This window comes from Glycine max, chromosome 3 (assembly GCF_000004515.6).
Source record: "Glycine max cultivar Williams 82 chromosome 3, Glycine_max_v4.0, whole genome shotgun sequence".
Classification (NCBI taxonomy): domain Eukaryota; kingdom Viridiplantae; phylum Streptophyta; class Magnoliopsida; order Fabales; family Fabaceae; genus Glycine; species Glycine max.
The window spans coordinates 44,552,732-44,575,723 of record NC_016090.4 but is presented as its reverse complement, the minus strand read 5'-3'; the positions used below and the strand labels follow the sequence as shown (position 1 = coordinate 44,575,723).

Here is a 22,992-nt window from a genome sequence, read left to right as displayed (position 1 = left end):
TTTTTGAAATGCATTAAATGAATTTAAAAAATAAATTAATTTTCGGAATGTGTTTAATATTTTCCAAAAATTAATTCCGAGACATCTACGAATTCAAAAAATAAAACTGAAGAAAGTAACTTGTGAGAAAATAACTTAACACCTAAAAAAACACTTTTTGTAACCAAATAAACGATCCTTGGCATCAAATTACAGTACGGTCATCAATAAAGCAAATTTCTCCATTTTTTCTTCAAAGACTATAAAGTAAAGTATAAACTCAACACTTCCAAGCAAGTACTATTATTATTTTTAAAAGTTTTCACTGTTTTACAACCACGTGGTTAACCGTTAATCCGTAATTTATCCTACTTCATTAGTGAGAGACAGTGTTCACAAGAATCTTACTCATCGAATTCGGAGGGACATTCGAGACATGTAGTTGTATTTGTATAACAACACAAGTTTAGAAGATACAGATGCATTTGGGCTGTAGCATTGAAGCACTCTCGATAGAGAGGCAGCCACAAAAGCTTCAGTTTACTTACAAATACAAGCCGTTAGCAGATTCCACTAGAATTTTTATCTACCAGACACAACTTTCTTGTTTGTTCTGTCAGCCAGTCCTACAGCTGAGCACAAGCCAGAGTCAAACTTGCAGCAACCTCCAAAACAGCTACTAAGCCTACCTCAATTCTCAACCTCATTTCTTACACGTCTATGACAATAACCACCGAAAATGTAAAATCAAGCATGCTCACACTGCCAGGGTAAAATTATACTAATATTTACTATGTTACTACTGTAATACTAGATAATTACTATGCTGTAATGGAGGCTCTGCTAGGCCTTTTTCCTTCCATGGCATCTTTCTTCTTCTGACAGTTTGTGCAGAGGAATGGACTAGATGCTGGAGAGAAAAAAGGCCCAGAGTTCACTGATAAACCATCATCACCAGGGGGTTGGTCCACTTGGCAAACCGCACAACGGAAAATACCAGAATTTTTATTAAGCGGAAAATCCTTACCTAGCCTGCATTTTAAGAAAATACAGAATTTTAAAAAATTTCCCAAGCATATACACCCAAATGCAAAAATAAAAAATAAAATTCCAGTCACTTGTTCAATTAAGTTGCTATTACATTTCAAGACATAGCATGCAGGCAGGTAAAGGCTCAAAACTCACCTTTCGGTAAGCATTGCAGAACCCTCTTCAAATAACTCCTCCACAACACCAACTGCAGAAAGCTTATTGGTAGCTTTGTTCACAGAGTTCTCAGATTTCTTTCCAAAAAATAGAAGCGAAGTTAGCATATTATGTTTCTTTCTTGGAATCGGTGGTAATACAGGGAGGTCCGAAGGAATAATATCTACAACAAGGCAGGTTGTATCATCCTTAAGGCCTCTTGACCTTAGAGCTTCCTGGAAAAATAACGAACAAAACAATGAATGAACAAAATATTGAACATTCATTCCTAGTATGGGAAGAATGCCAGAACTAATCATCACCTTAACCACTAGTTTTGCAGCAAGCTCTGCAGGTAGACCTCGACAAGACTTAGCAGCCATATCGGATGATAAAGCATCCCAAATACCATCAGAAGCTATAATAAGCCTTCCACCAACATTGGAAAGCTGAGAAATCAATAGACAAATGTTTACAAGCAGAGAAACTAAGAACTAAAAGCTTCCACATAAACAGGTCATCAAACAAAAAACATAATAAAACCAGCTCACCTTCACTTGCTTTACATGTGGTATTGGCACAATAAATTCTCCCACATCCGTGTCGCCTATTGATCTGGATAGGCACAATCCACCTGGCCAGCAGCGAAGAGGCCCAACCTATAAACATAACGCAAACCAAAACTACTAAGTTTAAACAATCTTTATTAGAAAGCATGAGCGCAAAAGGTGATTGCATCATACCTCATTGCCTCCAAATACATTGAGTCTTCCTACTTCACCACCGCTGGCAGTAACACGCTCCCTCTCTTCTGCATTCTCTTCCAGTCTGTGATCAACTGTCAAGAGAGAAACTACACCTCCCTGAGTATCTGATATGCAGCGGGAATCCCCAACAGATGCAACAGTGACAGTCCATCCATCAACCAAAACAAATGTAGCTGTTGTTCCAGAAGTTTCCCCTGCATATGAAATGAAAACATCAGCTTAATCATGCACAGAAGTCTGAGGCAAGCAAATAATATTTTGTTTGTACCCTTTTGCTGAAACTCTATGTCAGTCTTCACAAAACCAACAACCAGAGCACGAGGAAGAGCCTGAAGCCAAGCATCCCTGCTAATATCTTGTGGTATTGCACTCAAAACATTACTTAGCAAGTTTTCCTTTGCAAAAATAGCAGCTGATATACCGTTATGCCCATCAAAGACCTGGCAATCAAGAATTCCTTATGAATATCATCATAACCATTGTCGGAATAAATTAGCACTCCATTTGATCACTGAGAAATGTAACAAAGAGAAAAATAATGCACTTCAATTTCCATTGGAAACCTACTAACCCTGAGAAACCACCATGCAAAACCAACTACCAACTCAGTCTTAGGCCTTGGTTAGATAAATTTCTTCATAACCACTTATAAAAGAAAGAAAAAAAAAGCAAAATGAATCAAAAGTCTTTTATAAGTTAAAATCAACTTATGAACCTCAGAAAGTTAATTGAAAGAACTGCTATAAAGTTTGAACTGCATAAGTTGATTTTAATTCAAGAGGAAAGTTTAATTTATTTTACCTACTTTTCTTCTTCTCCTACAAGTCATGAAAAAATTTATCTACACAGGACCTTAGATTTAGGCTATATTCTCATTTCCTAATAATATTCAAATTTTCTTTCAGACAGTTCCCTAAAGTCTAATAAAACGATATTAGTCAACTTATGTAAATATAGGTGCAATCAAAGAAGACAAATAATACCGCAAAGACAGAAAAAGCCGTTGATGCATCCCCAGGAACCCTGAGGCAATCTGTCTTGATCAGAAAGTAATCTTCTCCTTTCTTGGCCAATCCAGATTGTCCATACTTCACAAAAGGTTTTTCAACTTTTCCATTTCGAAGCTCACGGCCAATCAGAGTCCCCAATGGAACCGGCGCTGACTTCGCCCTCGATAATTCAATCCTACTCATCTTATCTCAGTTCAGAATTCAACATTTCCAGAACCGCAGCAGCGAACAAAATATACCTATTCGAAGAAAAAATAATAAAAATCCAAAAGACTGGCTGTCATTTACTAGATCTACGTGTGACACATCAATCGACATGATTTATTTATTTATATCTAAAATAAGATCTAGAATGAAGTTAAGCTAGAAGAACGGATCGTATAAGCATTACCGTGAAACAAACCAAAGCCTAAGTTTCAGACACAAAAAAAAAATTAAAAAAAAATCAAAGCTACTTAAATAATGGAAAGTGAAATATCAAAATCAGATAAAATCATCACCAAAAGGAATTAATTACGAGCCAATGTATCAACTAAATTGTGATTACGAAATGTAGTGCAACTAAATTGTGATTACGATAATGTAGTTCAAAGAGAAAGAACGAATTATTGAAATTTACTCGTCATTCAGGTAAAATTAAGGTGGGCAAAAGAGAGAGAAAAAAATTCACACAAAGCATAGAACAATTGAATCGAGAAATGGAAAATTGAGGAAAAGCTAAAGTGAGGTGAAAATGCAGTAGATTGAGGAGCGAGAATGAAGTACATTGCACATCGGAAAAAGCAGGGGCACTAGCGGTCCGATTGTGGAAGCGGTGGAGACGGCATTTTGGGAGGAAGAGAGGTTGAGATCAAATGACGATAAACCCTAGAGAAGAGAAGTGGCAGTGACGGAGAAAAAGAGAGCGTTGCTTTGCTGCGTGACTGTGATTTGATTGGTAGAGAGACAACGCGCAAAAAGGAGGTCCTTTTTGGTTTTTCGGTTACAGGAAGGAATCCTCATAATGACCTTTTTGTCCTAATCTTCCTTGTAAATTGTAACACGCGGAACGAAAGGGTGGAGGTAATCCTGTTTTTTTGACAATTGCACACCCAACTTCCCTTTAAAAATAAATAAATAAATTACCCAAATTCGTTTTCACCGTGTTACATGTTGAAATTATTTGTTGGTTTTGTTAACTGACTAAAATATGCTGAAATTTTATGTAAGTAATTTGAAATTTGTCTCAACTTGGATGATCCTAACTAATATTTGCAACAAAATTCTTAAAATCGTTGTTTGAAAAAATTTAAAATATATTTTTTTATAAAAGTATAATGAGTAAACCTCAACTTGGTCACTAAACTTGGACGGCTTCTTGCGTGGGATACCCCTAATGGGACAGCACGGTACAAATACTATTTTGAAATGACTTGAACATACGTGAGTCAATTAAACCGTTAGATTTTCAGATAAACGTGAGGGTATGTAGAACTGTGTACACAGTAGGTTTTTTTTTTTTCTCTCCTTCACAGAATACCCTTGAGTCATCGTTCATCTTCCCCGTCTCCTTCCCTACCACAACCACCATGAAACCTGCAACAAAAAAAGAAGCCAACATAACCATCACTGTTCTACGCCACCACGCACACGTCTCTCCCTCTCCCTCACTCGCTGCCTGTCTTATTCTCAAACATCGCCGCACTGTTCCGCGCATCGTGCCAAACCAACTCCTCCGCGGCCCCCAGCCTTCAAGCCACCGTGAAGAGCACGGCGATGACAAATTTAACGAATGAAAACATGGGTTTCTTAAGGTGCGGTTCCATATCTGGCGATTCTTGAGTTTTTTCTGTGATGGGTTCTGACGGATCTGAGGTTTTGCAATCAGATCTGATTGCGCCTGAGAGACAGCAACATTCGCGGAAGAAGACGACGTCGATGGTCACGGTTAACGTCGGTAGCTACGATAGGTTCCCGAGCGCGGCGTTAAACCAACTCCTCGCCGTGCCAAGCTTTCAAGCCACCGCGAAAGGCTTTGTTGCCGCTGCGTTCGCGAATGACAAGTGGACGTTCAGATCTACGTTTTCTCAAGTGGGCATTGGCGAATGACATGCGTTCAGATTTGGGTTTTCTCAAGTGGGCGTTCTTGATTTTTTTTTTCTTTTCCATTTTTGATTATTGTGCTATGGTTAAGCACCCTATCCAACTACAGTATCACTTCCCCACACCTGTCTTACGGTTGTGATGCTTTACCAATTTAAATTCAAATGGACAAATACACATTAATTTTAGAGTTGGAAAAGAAACTAAAAAGAATTCATTAAGGTCAAGGGTGATTTTTAGTTGTTAGTATTAAATTTTTAAAAAATAACAACAGATTTTAGTTTTAGTTTCAAAATAATTTAAAATTAATTTTGAATTAATTTCAAATAAACTTATTTTAAAAGTTTCATATGATGTTAAAATTAGTTTAATAGTATTCTTGTGTGATGGTAACGACAATGATGATGTTGGTAATGTCAATAGCAATAATGACAATAAAGATTGTAGTCGCAATGACGACGGTGATGGTGGTAGAGGTGGCATTGGTGGTGACGGCAATACAAATGGTGGTGGTGACAACATTTGTGATATTAGTGGCGATGGTGACTACGTTGTTGGTGATGGTTGTAGTAATGTTGGTGGTGACAATGACGATGGTGGGATGGTGGTGGTATAGATATTGGTGGTGGTAGCAAGTAACGACAATGAGGTAATGGTGGTGGTGGTTATGGTGGCGGTGACGAAAGTGATGTTATTGGTAGTGGTGGTGGTGACAATAATATTGATAGTAGTGGTGGCGGCGACATTGATAGTGTTGGTGGTGGTAACAACGTTAATGGTGATAATGATATCAATGGCAGTTGATAGTGACGTTATTGGTGGTGGTGGTGGTTGCGACGACATTGGTGTTGATTGTGGTATCGATAATGGAGGGGGTGGTGGTTGCGACGACATTGATAGTGATTGTCGTGACAATGATGACGGTGACAATAATGTTGTTGGTGCTGATAATGTTGGTCAGGATGGTGGTATGGGTACTTATGGCTGCGGTGGTGATAGCCCGTTATGACAATATAGTGATGACAATGACAAATATGTATTGACTAATGTGAAGGATACAATTCAGGAAAAAAGAGAAGAAGGAAGAAATACATATTCAAGGATTTTCTTAAAAAAATAATTATGAAATTCAAGGACTAATATGACTGCGAATGGCAAATTTAAGGACCAATAGGATAACATATATCAAAATCTGGGACTAAATTAAAGTTTTGCAACTTCTTACATCTACCCTTAAATTCTTCCAAAAAGTCCATACAGATGAATTGTACAAACATGTCATGTGGAGTATACCAATTGTGTCATGTTTGTACCACTTGGGATGCTTTGTTAAAGTTAAAATAAAAAACTTAACGAAGGAATAATTTGAATGACACGTTATAGGCTTAAGGATATTATTTTTCCATTTTTAAAATTTAGTGTCTAAAATAACAGTGTTTACCATATTCAAGAACCAAGTTGGGAGTATACTCAAAATATAATATTTAATACTAGATTTACATTGATAATTAATTAAAACATCATTTTTAGTATAACTTTTAACATTGTGAAAAAATCACAAGTAAACAATGTTAACTAATATCATTATGATATTCATAGCAACTCTAGTTTATAATTACCAATTTATCATAATTTTAATAGATTTACATTCTCACTTAACCATTCATGAGATAAATTTAATCGATAATTCATATATTGTTTAATCATTTTCCTTTTTCACACCATACAAACATAATATAGACTATGTTCAGATAATATATAAGAATCAATTTTATCCCACAAAATTATGATGATACTTAAAAAAAATATAAGCAACGATGTTTGTTTTACCTTTATTATAAAAAAAAAAAAACGGATTATCTATCACCATGAAATTAATCCAAACACATTAGCAATGTTCCAGAGGACAACCAATTTAAGCACATGAACTGAGGCAATTGGTTTCATATATGCCCCAACAAAATGTAGAAAAACCTCTTTTGCTCAATTCCTCCTCAAAATTATAGATACAAAAGGAGAAAAAAAATACTAAGCTATTATCTTAGCTCTCTTAATATACACTTACATCAATTTGGTCTAGTACTAAAGAGTTGCGACATAAAAATGATTTTTCTGTCAAACTCGATAACAATAATCTTAAATCAATTTAATGTATTTCTTAATCTTTAGAAGATCAATTTGATGTCATAAATATTTAAAGAAGAAAATCCATGCCAAGTAGTATATCTTTAATGTTGATTTAGCCAGGTAAAAATGTTATCGATGGTAGTGAAGCAACAAAATCAGGAAAGCCTTGGAAGAGCATTCTCACTTGGCATTCACAATCCTTCTCTTCACATCAATAGACACTGGATTTTTTCTTGCTGGAGTAACTAGGGTGGGTTGTTTCCTCGATGGCACAGGAATAGGAATTAATGATGGGATCATGCTCCTATTTGCATAGAAGGTTGTAGGAGAGACAAAAGGAAAAAGAAAAAAACAATAGTTAATATCTTTGAGAAGCTTATATGCAACATAAAGTAACTAACATATACTCTAATTAAGAGGGTCAATTACCTGGCTTCTAGGCTCTTTGTTGGTCTGAGATTAATTGGTTTCTTCCTTGCTTTAATGCCTAGTCCGCTTGAAACGGTGATTGGTTTAGGTATATGTGCTGGCCAATGTAAGTCTGATTCTGCAGAATCACTAGTTGCAATCTCAAGCTCATCAGATTCATATGTGGTGGACATATCAAACAATTCTTGGTTATCCTTTCTATGCAAGGAGTGGTCCAGGCATATTTTAGAAGGCTCTGAGAGAAAGGTTGGACTTGACATTGGAGAAGATTGTTTGCTTTCTGCTTCCCACTGCCCCACGAGACTATCATCACTAGTTAAGCTGTCATTTCTGTTTATCGAAATTTTATCAACCCAATCCCCAGAAATTGATTCTTTGTCTTCTTCCTTTCCATGACTTCTAACAGGTGGCCACGGCGATGAGTTCTTACGCATGTCATGGAGATCTAGGCTTCGTCTTTTCAACTTTGATGCAGCATTTTTCTTGCCCTACAAGAAAACATTATACATGTATGTCAATGATTAATTTATATTATTACTTAGTAGTATCAATGTATTATACATCATACATTACGCATGTCTAGTGTATTTTCAAATTACTTTGACCGAGAAATTGTTATGTGGTACAGGACCACTTAACCAATCTTCACCTAACATCTTACTAATTCTTTTTCGTAAATTGAAAAATTGGTTACAAGTTAGGTAGAGATTGATTGACATCATATGATTTGGATCGTCTAATAATTGATCATTTGAAGGGATTTAGGTAAATAGCATGTTACTTACATCCAGGCTACTAGAATCATCTTTTGGTAACTTACGGGCACCACCTATCAAACTACGTTCCATAGGAGGAGAAGATGCGTATGATTTCAATTTGGGTATTTCATGGCTGCTACTATTGACAAATTGTTGGAAGTGTTCTGCTTCTCCTCCCTCTTTTCTCGCTAAGGCTGCCTTCAAACTAGCAATCTGGCAAACATGATAGTACAAAAATACTCAAACACACTGAACACTGTATTTTAAGATACAACGATACAACAATAAATAAATGTAAGAACCTGTTCTTTAAGGTCTTTCACATCTAAGTTATCTTTATTAACTCGCGCAGCACCGAGTTCAACAGTGGAGACTCGTTCAGCGAATTTGAGTGTGCTAAGTGTTTCTCCCAGAGCTTCTGGCTCCGGACTTATATGGACAAACATGAGAGTCTTTGCTTGCCCTCCTGAGATATAGAAAGCACTTCACTAATAACCAAAAGGAGAAAAACCTATGCAGTTTGTGGTCAAAGAAACATTTAAGAAACATCATACCAAGAGAATCCTGAAGCAGCTGAGTAAGTTTGCTGTTCCTGTAAGGAACATGTGCATTCTTTTGGGCAAGGGAAGAAATGACATCTCCCAAGGCAGAAAGTGACTTGTTAATATGTTGAGCCTCCTTCATTCTATCCCCTGTGGCCTCAGTTTTATCAGCTCTTTCACTTCCTGCCAGGTCAACTAGATGCATACTACCACGAATAGTACTTCCTGATGTCAGGTTCTTTCCTTGAACATGAACTGTTAGGCAGCTGGAATAATATACCATACTAGTTAGTAATATAGTACCAAATAATATGATGATATAAGTGAGGTCACTGCACTAGTTTTGTGATTAACTTAGAAATTAGAATAGTACTTGAATGTGTACATACGTTGAAGTCTAAAACTAACCACCACAATCATGGAATTAATTACCTGTGAGAGCGACTACTATGATCATTCATGGCGGTAGAACCAACAGAGCGATTCTTATGTCCCAAGTTCATCAAATTTATGACATCAGAAGTGCATGAAACCGGAACAAGGCTGGCATCTGGCACGTTGATTCCATTATGGGAACTGTTGCGAATTTCTAATGTATGCAGGTGTTAAGGATTACATTAAGGGACAAGAGAATCAACAATCGAACATTGCATTTAGATAACACTATTAGTCTACTTTAGTTTATATTACAGAGAAAGGATATCTTTTAGCACCATCTGTAGTTAGTAGGTCCCTGACTTGCTCATTGTAAATCTCAAGCATCTGAACAGAGATTTCATAAGAAATGGTGTCTTTCCTCTGCTCCGAGAGATAGAAAAGATCTTTCAGCGCACGGTAGTTAACACCTATAGTTTCCTCGTTAAGGTCATCTGGTCCAGACTGCATCAATACATAGTTGCATTAACTAATGAAGTTGTTTACAAGTGAGAGGGTATAAACAAGGTTGTTTAAATATGTTACCATAGTGAATGTTTTTCCTGATCCTGTTTGACCATAGGCAAATATGCAGACATTGTAACCATCCAGAACCGAACGAATTAGAGGTTGTGTGTCTGCGAAAACTTCCCCTGCAAGCAAACCGTAAAGATCAACAATGATGAAAATTGAAAACACACTGAGTAGCAACCGTTTTAAAGGAAGGACAAACCAAGAGTCTAAGACCAACCTTGGGTTGCAGAAGGACCAAATGCTCTATTGAAATTAAATGTTTTTTTCCCCTCTTTGCCGTATTTGGAAGGTGTTATGATCGAGATACTTCCCTCTTCCACGTTATCAACTGAGCTATAATGGCTTGGTTGCCCACCTAAGAAGGGCCGAACTCTACAGTACACCCTAATATTTCCTACCAACATGCAAAAAATTTGGTCATTCACTCATTTAGAGCATGAACAACCAAGGAGCAAAACTATAGATTTAAACATAAAAACCCTTCAGCATTAGAATTCACCTTTCAAATCCTGCACTAGATTGTATAGCTTGCGGTTTTCGTCAAGAACTTTATGATATCCTGAAGCAGCAGAAGCTAGGCTATGCAGGTGCTTACCTATTATGGTTGCAAAGCAAGTAGATTAGATAATTGATTTTTTTTTTGTCAAATATTGACTTGGAGGATTTTTTTTTTCGTTATTAAACTTACTTAGATTAATTATCTCTTTCTGATGTTCATTTTGCATGAATTGCATTCCTAATTTTGTTTGATGGACGATGCTTTTCAATTCCTGGAGAAACGTTAACATCAAATTAGTTAGTTTACCTCGTTAATTCCTGAACAATGTCAAAATCAGATTTTGGTATATGTTGAAAATTACCTGGATGCTTCGATTCTGCGTTTCGACTATATTTTGTTGCTTCAAAATCGAAATCTGGCGGCTTGAATCTTCATGCTCAATGTACTTCTCTTCATAACTTTCCTCTTGGTTATCATGTATGTTTTGCCCATCTTGTTCATCCTGTTCATCTTCCTTTTCTTCCAACTAAATAATCCCTCAGACAAAAAAAGTCAAGCAGTTGAGATTGTGATTATGATCAATCTAAACACATTCATTTACACTTGCATTACGGAAGTATTTCTGGAATTTGAATTGTACCCTTTCATTAATAGAAGCAGCTTCTGAAATTGAACATTCTGTTCCAGATGGTGCCTTATCTTCTTGAGTTATCTTCCACTGCCATAGTTAAAATTTTGACATTAAACTCACTAAGGTTAAGTAATATGAATTATTTTGTCTCCAGGTATGAAATTGAACATTGCTAGAAGAGAGAGACACAAACCATTTCATGTTGAATTTTCATGTGATGCTCAAATTCCTCCATGACTTTGCTTAACAGGGATTCGACTACCTGTTATAACAAAAGATGTCATAAATTAGTGAAAGAGGTATGAAACCAAAGAAAAAAGAAAAAATCTCATTGAAGAAAATTGATGTTAGATACATAATAGTGTAATGTACTTTTATTATCACTCAAAAAAAATACTTCTCGGGATAGTAAGTTGTTTCTTCCGAATCTAATGTATATAGTTGAGGATGGGGATATGTCTATTTAAAAATTAATAGGCCTTACAGTGGGAATTTCTTCTGGCTTCTTGTCAGACAAATATTGACGAACTAGTGAATTTAAGGAAGATACAGAACCCTGCAGATACCAATTCGAAAGGCTTAGCCATATGAGCCTCACCATCTTGACAAAAAGTAAAAAATTATAAACAATAAAGCTCCTAACCCTTTCACTTAGATCATGCCCGGGATCACTCATATAACCATCTCTGTCCCCTGATGTCATAGTCCACATAGACTTCATGAATGGTTCCGAGTTTTTCCTCAAAAGTGTTTTACCAGAGGTAGGTGGCTTCGCAACCCTGCTATATTTCGACAACCCATTTCCTCCTCGAAGTTTCCTTTCAGCATGGGCTTTGAGCTCTAAAACACAATTCACTATCCTTGAAGATTTTCCTCCCTGTAAATACCACACATGGAAGGAAAACCAAAAAAAAAATATTAAAGCCAAAAAACAATTACTTTATAATAACAATTTCAATGACATTGATCTCAATCTAATGAGTCCATCAAAGTGCTAAATAGAAAGTTCTAAGTCTTGTCAATAATCACCTGTTCCAAATCAGAAGCTTCAAAGGAAGGAAGCCCCATTTCCTCTACAGCCACAAGAAAATTCCTTACATTTTCAAAGTATTGATACACAGACAATGCTGCTCCATCAGGAATAATAACAGAATCACAGGGGCCTTCAACTACCTAACAAGTAACAGCATAGGTCCAATAAATGTCAAAGGAAAGTAAATACTTAAGGAGACAAGACAACATAAAGCCAAAAAACAAATACATAAATATAATACAATATTACCTTTGGCACTGCTCCAGGTTGAATTTTGTTAAGAACATTGCATAGGATAATCCCACTACGCAATCCAATCCTGAAGTCTTCTTCAGAAGGCTCGGCCGGCAAGTCTTTCCCTCCAACAACTCCAACTGTCTTCCGCAACCAACCGGCGGCTTCATACCTTCTCAAGGCTGCAACACGAGACACACGTAATCCATGTTATTCTTTCTTGAAGATCGTTCAAATTTTCAATGTTTCATGCAATTATTTAATGGACAAATCTTCCATGCAATTCTTTTAGTGCTTTTGGTGTTGTTCTTCGATCATAATTGGAGTTTGATTTGAGAACAACACTAAAAGCTTTAAGAAACTGCATCTAAGTTTTGTCCATTATAAATTTGTCTCTTTTTTTATTTTATAACGGTGTATTCCTCCTCCCACCGGATCAATTAATTTTTGGGATAAAGTGATATTTCTGATTGTCATTCCATGTCCAAATCAGCGATCAAATCTCAGACCTTAGTTAAGACACCCAAGTATTGAATCACTTTTGTCAACAATTTTTGGTTATATAAATTTGTCTTTCCATCATTCAAGAAACAATCAATATCCTTTGTTGAAGCCAAAAGAATATAGTTTTCAACCAAACAAGTGTCAATTACAGGTTGAAACTCGAAACCAACATTCTTGGCCAAGAAAAAAAAAAGATTAATTTACAAAATGATATTTTGAAAGTAAAAAAATGGAATTGATGAGAAAAGAATGGAGAGAAGGGATGATATATACAAGCTTCTTCAGCTTTTCTTGATGCCAAGTTGACGTCCAATCGACCATCATGTTGTTGAAGAACATCTTCCACCACAGAAGCAAGAGAGAAGGTTAAAACTGGTTCTGTTGCCATAACTTGGCCTCAAGAAACTCAAAAAAAAAAAAAAAAAAAAGACCAAGCTGATGGCAGACCGGAAAATGAATTGAAATTCTATATATTAACCAAAACAAAATAATTCAAAACTCGTATGAAAAAGCCTGAGCCTTGGGGAGAATGATAGAATTCTTAGCTATGAATGAAAAAAGTCTAGCTGAATTCTCAAAGGAAGAGAAAAATGAATGAATCTATAGACACTGTGAATCTGAGAAGAGATTCAAGATGAAGCAGAAGAATAATATCACAAGAGAATGTGAATGAATTGAAGAAAACAAAGAGAAAGAAAATGTCTTCGGAATATTTGATTCTTTCTCTCGCTTTCTCTTGGTTCTCTGGTCTTTCTCCCTCTAGTTTCCTGTTTACATTTACCGGATGATAAAAGACAATACTTTTTAGTTTATATATGCTCTTCAATTTTGTGAAACTTTATCTATTTTCTATCTTTGATTATCCTAATGGCGGTATAACATATTATTATAGACTGAGATTATGTAAATAAATTGTAAAAATTGTTTAAATGAAATAATTGAATATAAAACTATTATTGAATACTGTTTTAATAGATTGAGTAACTTTGACAAATAATAAAATGAATTTCTGAAATAAGTTATAAAATGAGAAACTAATTAAAAACTATTTACAGAAGTAACTATTTCACATTCTTTCTCTTTTTACGGAGACAATTTAGTGCTGAAAACAAATTTAGTTTTAACTATGGGTTTCGTGTCCCCTCCTTCAACCTACGAATGGGAGATATGTCAGTACGATTGTAAATCTGTTTGATGTATGTAGTGTGAAATTTTCTGTATAGATGGACGTGCTTATCTTTAGTTTGTTGTCATAACAAAATTAAATTTATTTTATGAGATAAAAATTTAGGTTCTGAATCTTACAACTGAACCTTTTCCATTTCTTTTATCTGACATGTTTGTCATGAGATGAAACTATATTTAGCAATAAATACTGTACCAATTGATTATACAAGGTCTATATTGGCAGACAAAAAACAAAGTTTAACAATGCACAATTTTTTTCACAGATCATCAGTAACAATAATCTTTAATCCAAGTAATATATTTAATCTATACTTATAAGATTATCTCTGTCGGATTGGGTTACTACAAAGTAAAGAGGTGTATTCTAGAAAATAAAATATACTTACACTAATATATATATATATATATATATATATATATATATATATATATATATATATATATATATATATATATATATATCATTAATATCTTTCAATATACATTTTATTTATAAATCATTTATTTCATTTGATAAAGAGATATGACATTTTGACAAGACATATCTTATATTGGTGAAAAGATATAACTCTTCAAAGAGTTATTTCTTTTCATAAAAACATAATTCATCCTTTCCTTTATATGAGACCAAATTAACTAATTTATTAAAATTAAAAAAATTAGTTAATTTAGTTAATAACAATAATTTTATCTTAAATTTATATTTTTATAAAATTATTCTTATTATTAATATTCATCTTTCTTTTAATTATTTGTTAATATATTATTTTTCTTTTTTAATAAGGAACATTTTTGTCTAAAAAATTAATATAAAAAATATTATAAATTAAATCTTATAAAAAAGAATAATGATAAATTCAAATTTTAATCTTATAAATAGAAACAAAAATAATGACTACATTTTTATGAAATGATACAACCTTTCATATTTGTATATTTTCATGAATAAATACATGTATTTATGAAAAGATACAACTTATCATTAATTTTGAAAATCTCTTAAATTAATGATTGAAAAATATGATAAATTTAAATACATATATACAAAATTAAAATTTATTACCTTAGATCGAGATGACAAACCCCACTGTATTTGAGTATTTTTTATTTTATCCATTTAAAAAGAATACTCTATTTTCTTTTATCTTTATTCTTCTCGCTTTCTTTTTTTCCTCTCAATTTCATTTTTAACCTAAATATATCATAAAATAGTATCACACAAAACATCTGCAAAGAAGGTAAGCTTACGAGATGCACACTGGAAGCCCATAATTAAAAATTCTTCATCCAATGAGTCAGCAGCTACAACCTAAAAGTAAATAAAACAGAAAAAAGGTCAAACACAAGCTAAGAAAAAACTCTAGAACCATCAATTATCACATAAGTCTGATATTATAATGCTAAATCCAGAATAACAGCATGTCATAAATATATAGCTGGTAGTTATATCTTTCAAACTTTTGAAGGATTAAGAAACATATCATATTAAAAAGGAAAATTCAGCGGCTGGACCAATGGATTTATCCAAAATAATTTCATGCTAAGAATGACAAGTTGACAGCTAGACCCTGTTCAAACCCCATATACAATTATATATCAAATTCCAATTCTTTTTGAAACTGAACAAAGAATTACCGAAAAACATTGACTAAGCAACCACCACGAACTAAATGCATTACAATAATATATGGCTTTTTCCACAAAGGGCCAGCAACAAAATCCCACAGAAAAAATAGATGTTATTCCTTAAGAACAAATAGGTGAACTGAAAAATTGAATTGAAGTGATTTCACGGGAAAAACTCTCACGGGTTTATCATTATCATCACATGAATTCATTAGTCCAGAAGGATTAGAATTCTGCCTTAAAAAGAAAACCAATCCATCATCAGTTTATAAAACAAAACACATACTTGTAAGAACCACATGTGAACTGTAACAAAGGTAACAATCCGTTTCATTATGTGATATAAATAACTGCAGCAATGTTCAAACTCTCTAGCTAAAATAATGATCGGGAAGCTTACATTATAGTATCAATTAAACCTATTATTTAAACAGAGCAATCAATTTGACAAGGGTTTATGAGATGGAAATCATGGGATACATTAATTAAATCAATCAGCCTCGTACAATCTTAAAATAACAGATAAAAAGTAACACTGTTTATCTAATAAAATCCAATAATATCTTAAGCGAGCAAACAAAAAAAGGCAAGACATTCTCTACATGTTTGAAGTCTACCGATTACACCATTTCAAGTTCCAACAAGTAATAATATATTAGTTAAAAGAATCAATAAAAATGAAATTTTCGTTAAAAATATATATTGATTTTTTTATAAGTTAAGAATTTATTAGAATTTAAAAATATATTAAAAATCAAGATAAATTAAAATATGTTGTTAATATTTTTTCAGTTTGTTAGTCATTAATGAACTAGTTAACATTTGGATATATAGACTATATAAGTCCTGCAGTTTTACAAATGTTGCATATATCTTCGATCTAGGGGTAGGTCTGAACACTCCAAAGTCCAAACCAGTAGGGGCATGGCTAAGGCTAAGTGTGGAAAAGAAAACAAAGTTACTGAAACGGCTGAGGATCATCAATTAATAATGAAATATGTTTTGACTGTTTTGGTGTCATTGTTATTTTAATTTGAAGAACCTATTTTGTTTGCTTTGATTTGATAATCATCAATTTGAAGAACCTATATAAAATTATCTGCTTTGATTTTTATTTTTATATTTTTTAAGGAAGAAGCCTGAGTTCCATATAAAAAATTATTAATAATATCTTCGAAAAGAATATATTAGTCATTACCTAATCAATGTTTTTGTCAACAATTGGTTAGAGCACCCGTTTAAGTTCGACTTTCAACGAAAGCATTCATTTCTTCATTTCCTTTTTATTTGATACTCATCCCTCATTCTTTATAGAACTGTATGTATGTATCGTATCCAAAGTAACTTTTACCCCTTTTTTCTTCTTTCTTTTATTTGAAACCTTTTTTTTAAATTAAGTAAATTTCAGAAAATTTATACTACTCCTTGATAATATATCTCTTTTTTCCCTCGTATTTATAAAATTACCAGACAAACTCTTCAGTCTTCACCTCCTTTTTTCGCTTTTACTGGGATGCTTTCCACTAAAACTAAATCAGAAATTCTCACAGTGAAGTAAAAGCTCAAAACTTGGTACATACTACATAATAGTAAGATTTTATTGAGAATAAGTCAGCAATTACAAACAACGTTTCTTTTCTACTTCAACTCCAAATTTAGAGTTCGATTTTTGGTTACAAAATAATTCATTTGTCACAACATCAATGCAAAATACAGTCAGAAAACTAGTCTAATTCTTCTTCTTCTTCTTAGAGTTGATAATATCTGATTCTGTGAATGATTTGTCGACAAGGTCAGATAGGGTCAATTTCAGATCAGAGGTCAACCTGGAAAGAATCAACGACAATGTGTTCACATCTACCATAGCCCTGTGAGCTGATCCATCCACCTTAATTCCGTAGAGGTCACGAAGGGCAGCTAGGGATGATGAAGAAAGTGTTGTTCCTGTTAACATCGCAAACAGTGAAGGTTTTCACATGGAAACAATAAGTATTTGTGTGTGTGTGCGTGTGCGTGCATGCATATGTGTTAAGAGAAGAGGAGAGAGAAAGAGACCTCCGGACTTCATTAGTTCCCGCGCTAAAGGAAGGGTGTCCAAAAACAACCAATTAGGAGGAATCTTTATGGAATAACGCCGTAACTCACTGATGATGAAGGGCACATCAAAACAGCGAGCATTGTGAGCTACAAATAACACATCTCCCCCAGGCTTCTCACGACTTCGAACGTATTGGAATAAAATGGGAATTAGGTCCTCCATCCTACAGAAAATTCACAAGAGCACAAAAATACTCAGTAGTTACCCTTGAAAAATCAATTAATAGTGTCAATAGATTCAATCATCAATGTCAATAAGAAATCAGTTCAAAATCACATGGGAAACATGATGTAAACAACTCAGATTAATAGCATATAGAACATATAAAACTGGAAACTTGAAAGAAAATTCAAAAACTGCATCTGAATATGTTAAAATTGTTGAAACTCAACATCCGCTTATCAGTGTGTTTATTGATAGTGAAAGTCTTTTCTAATTGGAAAATAACAAAATCAAGCATTTTTTAGTTTGTGGATAGAATTTAGTATATTCAGAATTTAATACATTTATACATGTCATCAATTATGTAAATATTTTGAAGTAAATCTACAGACCATAAGGTGGTACCTAGTTTCACAAAAAAAAAAAAAATAATGTGGTACCTAGACAAGTTGGTTCATAGATTCTATGTCCATCAACAATTAAGAATCATGACGACTATATTTCTACCCCTTTTATCCTCATGTTGTAGTGAACATGTGATGTGACACAACAAACTCCTCATAAAATCAAACATAAAACTGTGAACTTTCCTTGATTATTTCCAAAACTAAAAATCCACTCATTATATATAACAAACATATGGTATCTGCTTCAACCTTAGTACATGGTTAGTAAAATCTTCTTCAACAACTGCAGTAGTTCTCCTGTCAGTTTAAACCATAGATTCTTGCCCAGTCATGCTCTTTAGACATATACCTTAACAAGGAGAAAAATAGAGGTGCCACTAACCCCTATAGATTGAACTGATAAGTAGAAATGAATAACTTCAGGACAATTCTACACCCATTTTATACTTTATAGTGGAAGATGAATAATAGGACCTTGGAAGGAAAGGCTTAAAAAATGTGAAATGATCCAATAACCACCCAAACACACTCCTATGAAAGGCATTTCCAATAAGAAAAATATGAGATGATTTAGTATGCTGCTTCTCCAATGTACAGCCCAGTTTTTCAGGTTTCAGCTGTTTTTTTCAGTTGGATGCTTGCTAAACAGGAATCCAATTTACAAGTTTTTATTTTATATGAAATTATCATAGGCATGAAATAGGAAATGTATGATAACAAATCAAAATTGAAGGGCTTAACTTTTTAACTCCCCGAGTAAACTAGAGAACTAAAACTGTTGTCGCAAATGGTCATGCTATGACCCTAAGAAGACTAGGGAACTAAAAGAAAACAAAAGCACATCTCTCAATCTGTGATAGGAACCCCTTTCAGTAAAATGTAAACTCTGTATTTGCATATGAAAGTAATGAAACTAATGAGGAAGAAACAAGAAGGCTAAACGAAAGCTCCCAAGCCAACGAATATCCCCTTGGATCCCAAAACTATAAATTATTACACATGACCCTATACCATCTCTCCTCTCTAGATATATGAGACCTCTCTCCCTCTCTCTATAACTAATTTCCCTCCCTTGGGCTCAGTTTCTTGGTTCCTAACATTCTGCCTAGTTTCTTTTGGGGGTGTGGGTGATCTTTGCCGAGGTACTGTTTCATCCTTTAGGTGTGAGACTAATCTCATTTGGGGTATTAAGACTTTCCCTCTGTTAATTTAAACTTTTTTTTTAGCATTTCCTAGTGTCTAATCAATTAAAATCTTACACATAACATGAGGCTGTGTTGTAAAGACATGATGGAATACTTTGTGTAGCAAAGATAAGCATAATCCAAGGACCCAAGATATAAACGAGCTATAAAAGTTTAGGTTACCTTGGAACATCAGGTTTGTTGACCATCTGAGTAGTAATGCCATGAATATGTGAATTAGGAACTTTACATTGAGGGTTTACAAGAGTCTGAAAAGTGCTGTTCTCGCCACCCTGAAGATCTCGAAGTGCAATTTCAATGATTCTTTCATTCTCTCTGCTAAACCCTGTGGTCTCTATATCAAAAACAATAACAGTATAGCTGGACAAGTCTTTATTCTCAGCAATCTCTTGTTGTATGTCACAATCCTGAATTTCTTGGGATTGATCTAGCTGTGTTTTATTTACATTTGCTGTAGCATTTGCTAAAATGGTTTCACTCAAAATCTCATGCTTGATACTTTTGGATTTGGTGCTCCCCTTGCCTTCTGTATTTGTAGTTATAGGTCTTGTCCATTTCTTTCTCTGTCCTCCCTGAAGACCATAAATTCTAGAACCAAGCAACCTGATGCTAGAATTGTTTCCACAAGTTGTACTGAAACCGTGGAAGGTTTCACCCCAGCAATTAGCTAAGCTTTGTATTCTACATCTAGGTACATGGAATAATGAAAAAATCATGGAGCCTGTCTTCATTTGAAATCAATTATGACAAGTTATTTGATCAAGAATTCTTCATCCAATGAGTCAGCAGCTACAACCTGAAAGTAAATAAAACAGAAAAAAGGTCAAACACAAGCTAAGAAAAAACTCTAGAACCATCAATTATCACATAAGTCAGATATTATAATGTTAAAGCAGAATAACAGCATGTCATAAATATATAGCTGGTAGTTATATCTTGCAAACTTTTGAAGGATTAAGAAACATATCATATTAAAAAGGAAAATTCAGCGGCTGGACCAATGGATTTATCCAAAATAATTTCATGCTAAGAATGATAAGTTGACAGCTAGAGCCTGTTCAAACCCCATATACAATTATATATCAAATTCCAATTCTTTTTGAAACTGAACAAAGAATTACGGAAAAACATTGACTAAGCAACCACCACGGACTAAATGCATTACAATAATATATGGCTTTTCCCACAAAGGGCCAGCAACAAAATCCCCCAGAAAAAATAGATGTTGTTCCTTAAGAACAAAATAGGTGAACTGAAAAATTGAATTGAAGTGATTTCACGGGAAAAACTCTCACGGGTTTATCATTATCATCACATGAATTCATTAGTCCAGAAGGATTACAATTCTGCCTTAAAACGAAAAGCAATTCAGCATCAGTTTATAAAACAAAACACATACTTGTAAGAACCACATGTGAAATGTGGCAAGGTAACAATCCGTTTCATTATGTGATATAAATAACTGCAGCAATGTTCAACTCTCTAGCTAAAATAATGGTCGGGAAGCTTACATTATAGTATCAATTAAACCTATTATTCAAACAGAGCAATCAATTTGACAAGGGTTTATGAGATGGAAATCATGGGATACATTAATTAAATCAAGCAGCCTCGTACAATCTTAAAATAACAGATAAAAACAAACATTGTTTATCTAATAAAATCCAATAATATCTTAAGTGAGCAAACAAAAAAAGGCAAGACATTTTCTGCGGTTCATAATCGCAAACAACAGAGCAATAGTGCCACGAATAAGTAGATACAAAATGCCATCCGTTTTAATAAAATACCAATTTGTTTTGCGAAACATTTTCTAAGCAATTTCAACAAAGATAAACATTTTCCAAAAGGTTGCGAAGGATTGGAAATGATTCAAAGGTGAAAGAATATGAGTTACCTGAAAGAGGGTGTGATTAAAACTAAAGAAGAAAAGCATTTGGAGGAAATAAATAGTTACTGTGTGTGTGCGAGAGAGATTAGGAGTTAGGACAGAGAGGGAGCGTGCTCCGTTCAACAACAACGTAAGTTGCGGATCGCCTATTGTTTCACTCTAACTGCACTCAACTTCCCTCTCTCTCTCTCTCTCTCTCTCATTTTATATTATCCTACGACTGCGTCATGTGTCATGCAGGGTAAAATTAAATTTTAAAAAAAAACACTGTATATGTTAAATTATGTTTTTAAATTAAATAACTAATTAATAGCTAGAAAATATTTCTTTATAAATAAATATAAATTATTAAAATTATGTCAAAATTATTAGAAACTAAAACATAAATGTGAAATTTAAAAAAAAAATTCTTTTAACAAATAAAATTCAAAAATTATTTTTACTTTAGTTAGGCCTACTCAAATTCTTGAGACTATATTATTGTTGAAACTTGAATAGATACAAAACTCATACCATTTGTTACCTGGAACGAATAATTAACAACAATAATAAGAAAACATTTGATTGAATACTTTTAATTACATACTTAAAAACAATTTTCATATTTTTAATATATTTTATCTTCTATTGAATACTTTTCTTTCCTTTCATGACACACTCGTTAACATTCCTTGACTAGCAATTAAAAAATGGAAATATTTGAGTGCATTGTAGAGATTTTTTTAATTGCATGAATACCACCAACTGCTATAATCGTTGTTTGTAGCTAAGCAAATAGGCCGGTGATTATGATTTATGAAGTTAAGTGGAGGATGCAAATTCAAGTATGGTGGTTCTCTCTTTCTTTCCGGTTTAAGTAAAAGATGTGTATACTTTAAAACTGTTTAGGTCTCATAGGATCTATTGGTAAGAAATCATGTGCGTTTCTCCTCAAAAAAAGAATCATGTGAGAATATGCGTTGCTTGAGATGGTTGTATACGTTGTTGATGTTTGTTGCTTTACAAATACAACAAACAAATCTGTTTCAAATTTCTTTCTAACTTTCTACCATGCCCCTTCCTAATGTGGGCATTAAAAGGCCCAACCCAGACCGCAGGAGTGGATTCAGACCCTGCAGAGCCAGAAAATTAAGCTAGTTGGGCGGAAAATAACACTTTTGGGCCTGATATGTGTTTTGTCCTTTGGTTGCTTCTTTCCTCTCTCTTTATGGGTGAGTTTTTGCCTCTTTGCTATTGAGACAAAAAAAGTAAAATAAATAATTATTAATCATATTTACCAAATAAATAATTAACCACAATTATGAGCAAAATTAGAATCAACAAGATTATACTTTAACGCTTGTATCAAGGGAAGAGGAAATATTTTTCTGTTAGCACTTACTGTATCTTTTTATTTCAATATAAGAAAAATTAAGTTTAATAGTCATAGTAGTGTAAAAAATTTGTTTCCATCATTTCATTATATATCATTATTCTTATAACTTTGAAAACTTATTATAAAAGTAAAAAAAAATATTATATGTTACTTATGATTAAATAATAATATAAAAAAAAGTTAACTTTTATTATGCAAGTTAATACAAAAAAATTAATTTGAGTACTCCTAAATGGTACAAAATATTCATATTTAAAGATTTAACGGAAAAATAAGATTAATGGAAATCACAAAACAACTATTGATGTAAAT

General features: G+C 33.6%; 3 protein-coding genes and 1 long non-coding RNA gene across 5 annotated transcripts; 1 reads left to right on the top strand and 3 right to left on the bottom strand.

Annotated features, from left to right (window-relative positions):
* Window positions 1-395: 395 nt before the first annotated feature.
* On the bottom strand, window positions 396-4,378 carry LOC100800232 (probable protein phosphatase 2C 5). Its single transcript, XM_003521626.5, has 8 exons — window positions 3,707-4,378; window positions 2,915-3,180; window positions 2,200-2,371; window positions 1,908-2,125; window positions 1,716-1,823; window positions 1,488-1,613; window positions 1,165-1,400; window positions 396-1,011 (listed from the first exon to the last, which is right to left on the bottom strand). The coding sequence occupies exons 2-8, from the start codon at window positions 3,122-3,124 to the stop codon at window positions 801-803; spliced, it is 1,281 nt and encodes a 426-aa protein (XP_003521674.1). The 5' UTR covers window positions 3,125-3,180; window positions 3,707-4,378; the 3' UTR covers window positions 396-800.
* Window positions 4,362-5,196, top strand: LOC121174618 (uncharacterized). The gene is made up of 2 exons (XR_005890807.1): window positions 4,362-4,734; window positions 4,809-5,196. It is a non-coding gene; the product is annotated as an uncharacterized lncRNA (long non-coding RNA).
* Window positions 5,197-6,986: 1,790 nt separating this feature from the next.
* LOC100816952 (kinesin-like protein KIN-14G) lies at window positions 6,987-13,495 on the bottom strand. The gene is made up of 19 exons (XM_003520747.5): window positions 13,002-13,495; window positions 12,240-12,406; window positions 11,987-12,130; window positions 11,601-11,834; window positions 11,442-11,513; window positions 11,151-11,219; window positions 10,967-11,044; window positions 10,688-10,852; window positions 10,516-10,597; window positions 10,327-10,422; window positions 10,045-10,221; window positions 9,840-9,946; window positions 9,583-9,758; window positions 9,312-9,473; window positions 8,892-9,145; window positions 8,640-8,803; window positions 8,365-8,550; window positions 7,580-8,067; window positions 6,987-7,454 (listed from the first exon to the last, which is right to left on the bottom strand). Exons 1-19 carry the CDS (start codon window positions 13,114-13,116, stop codon window positions 7,331-7,333), a joined length of 3,060 nt encoding a protein of 1,019 aa, XP_003520795.1. The 5' UTR covers window positions 13,117-13,495; the 3' UTR covers window positions 6,987-7,330.
* A 3,624-nt stretch (window positions 13,496-17,119) lies between these two features.
* LOC100799702 (exonuclease DPD1, chloroplastic/mitochondrial) lies at window positions 17,120-21,502 on the bottom strand. 2 transcript variants are annotated; one of them, XM_003521625.4, is made up of 4 exons: window positions 21,312-21,502; window positions 19,577-20,210; window positions 17,598-17,803; window positions 17,120-17,486 (listed from the first exon to the last, which is right to left on the bottom strand). In XM_003521625.4, exons 2-4 carry the CDS (start codon window positions 20,143-20,145, stop codon window positions 17,272-17,274), a joined length of 990 nt encoding a protein of 329 aa, XP_003521673.1. In that variant the 5' UTR covers window positions 20,146-20,210; window positions 21,312-21,502; the 3' UTR covers window positions 17,120-17,271. The 2 variants fall into 2 exon arrangements, with proteins under 2 accessions (XP_003521673.1, XP_040870141.1); XM_041014207.1 differs by having other exon boundaries at window positions 21,372-21,479.
* Window positions 21,503-22,992: the final 1,490 nt, after the last annotated feature.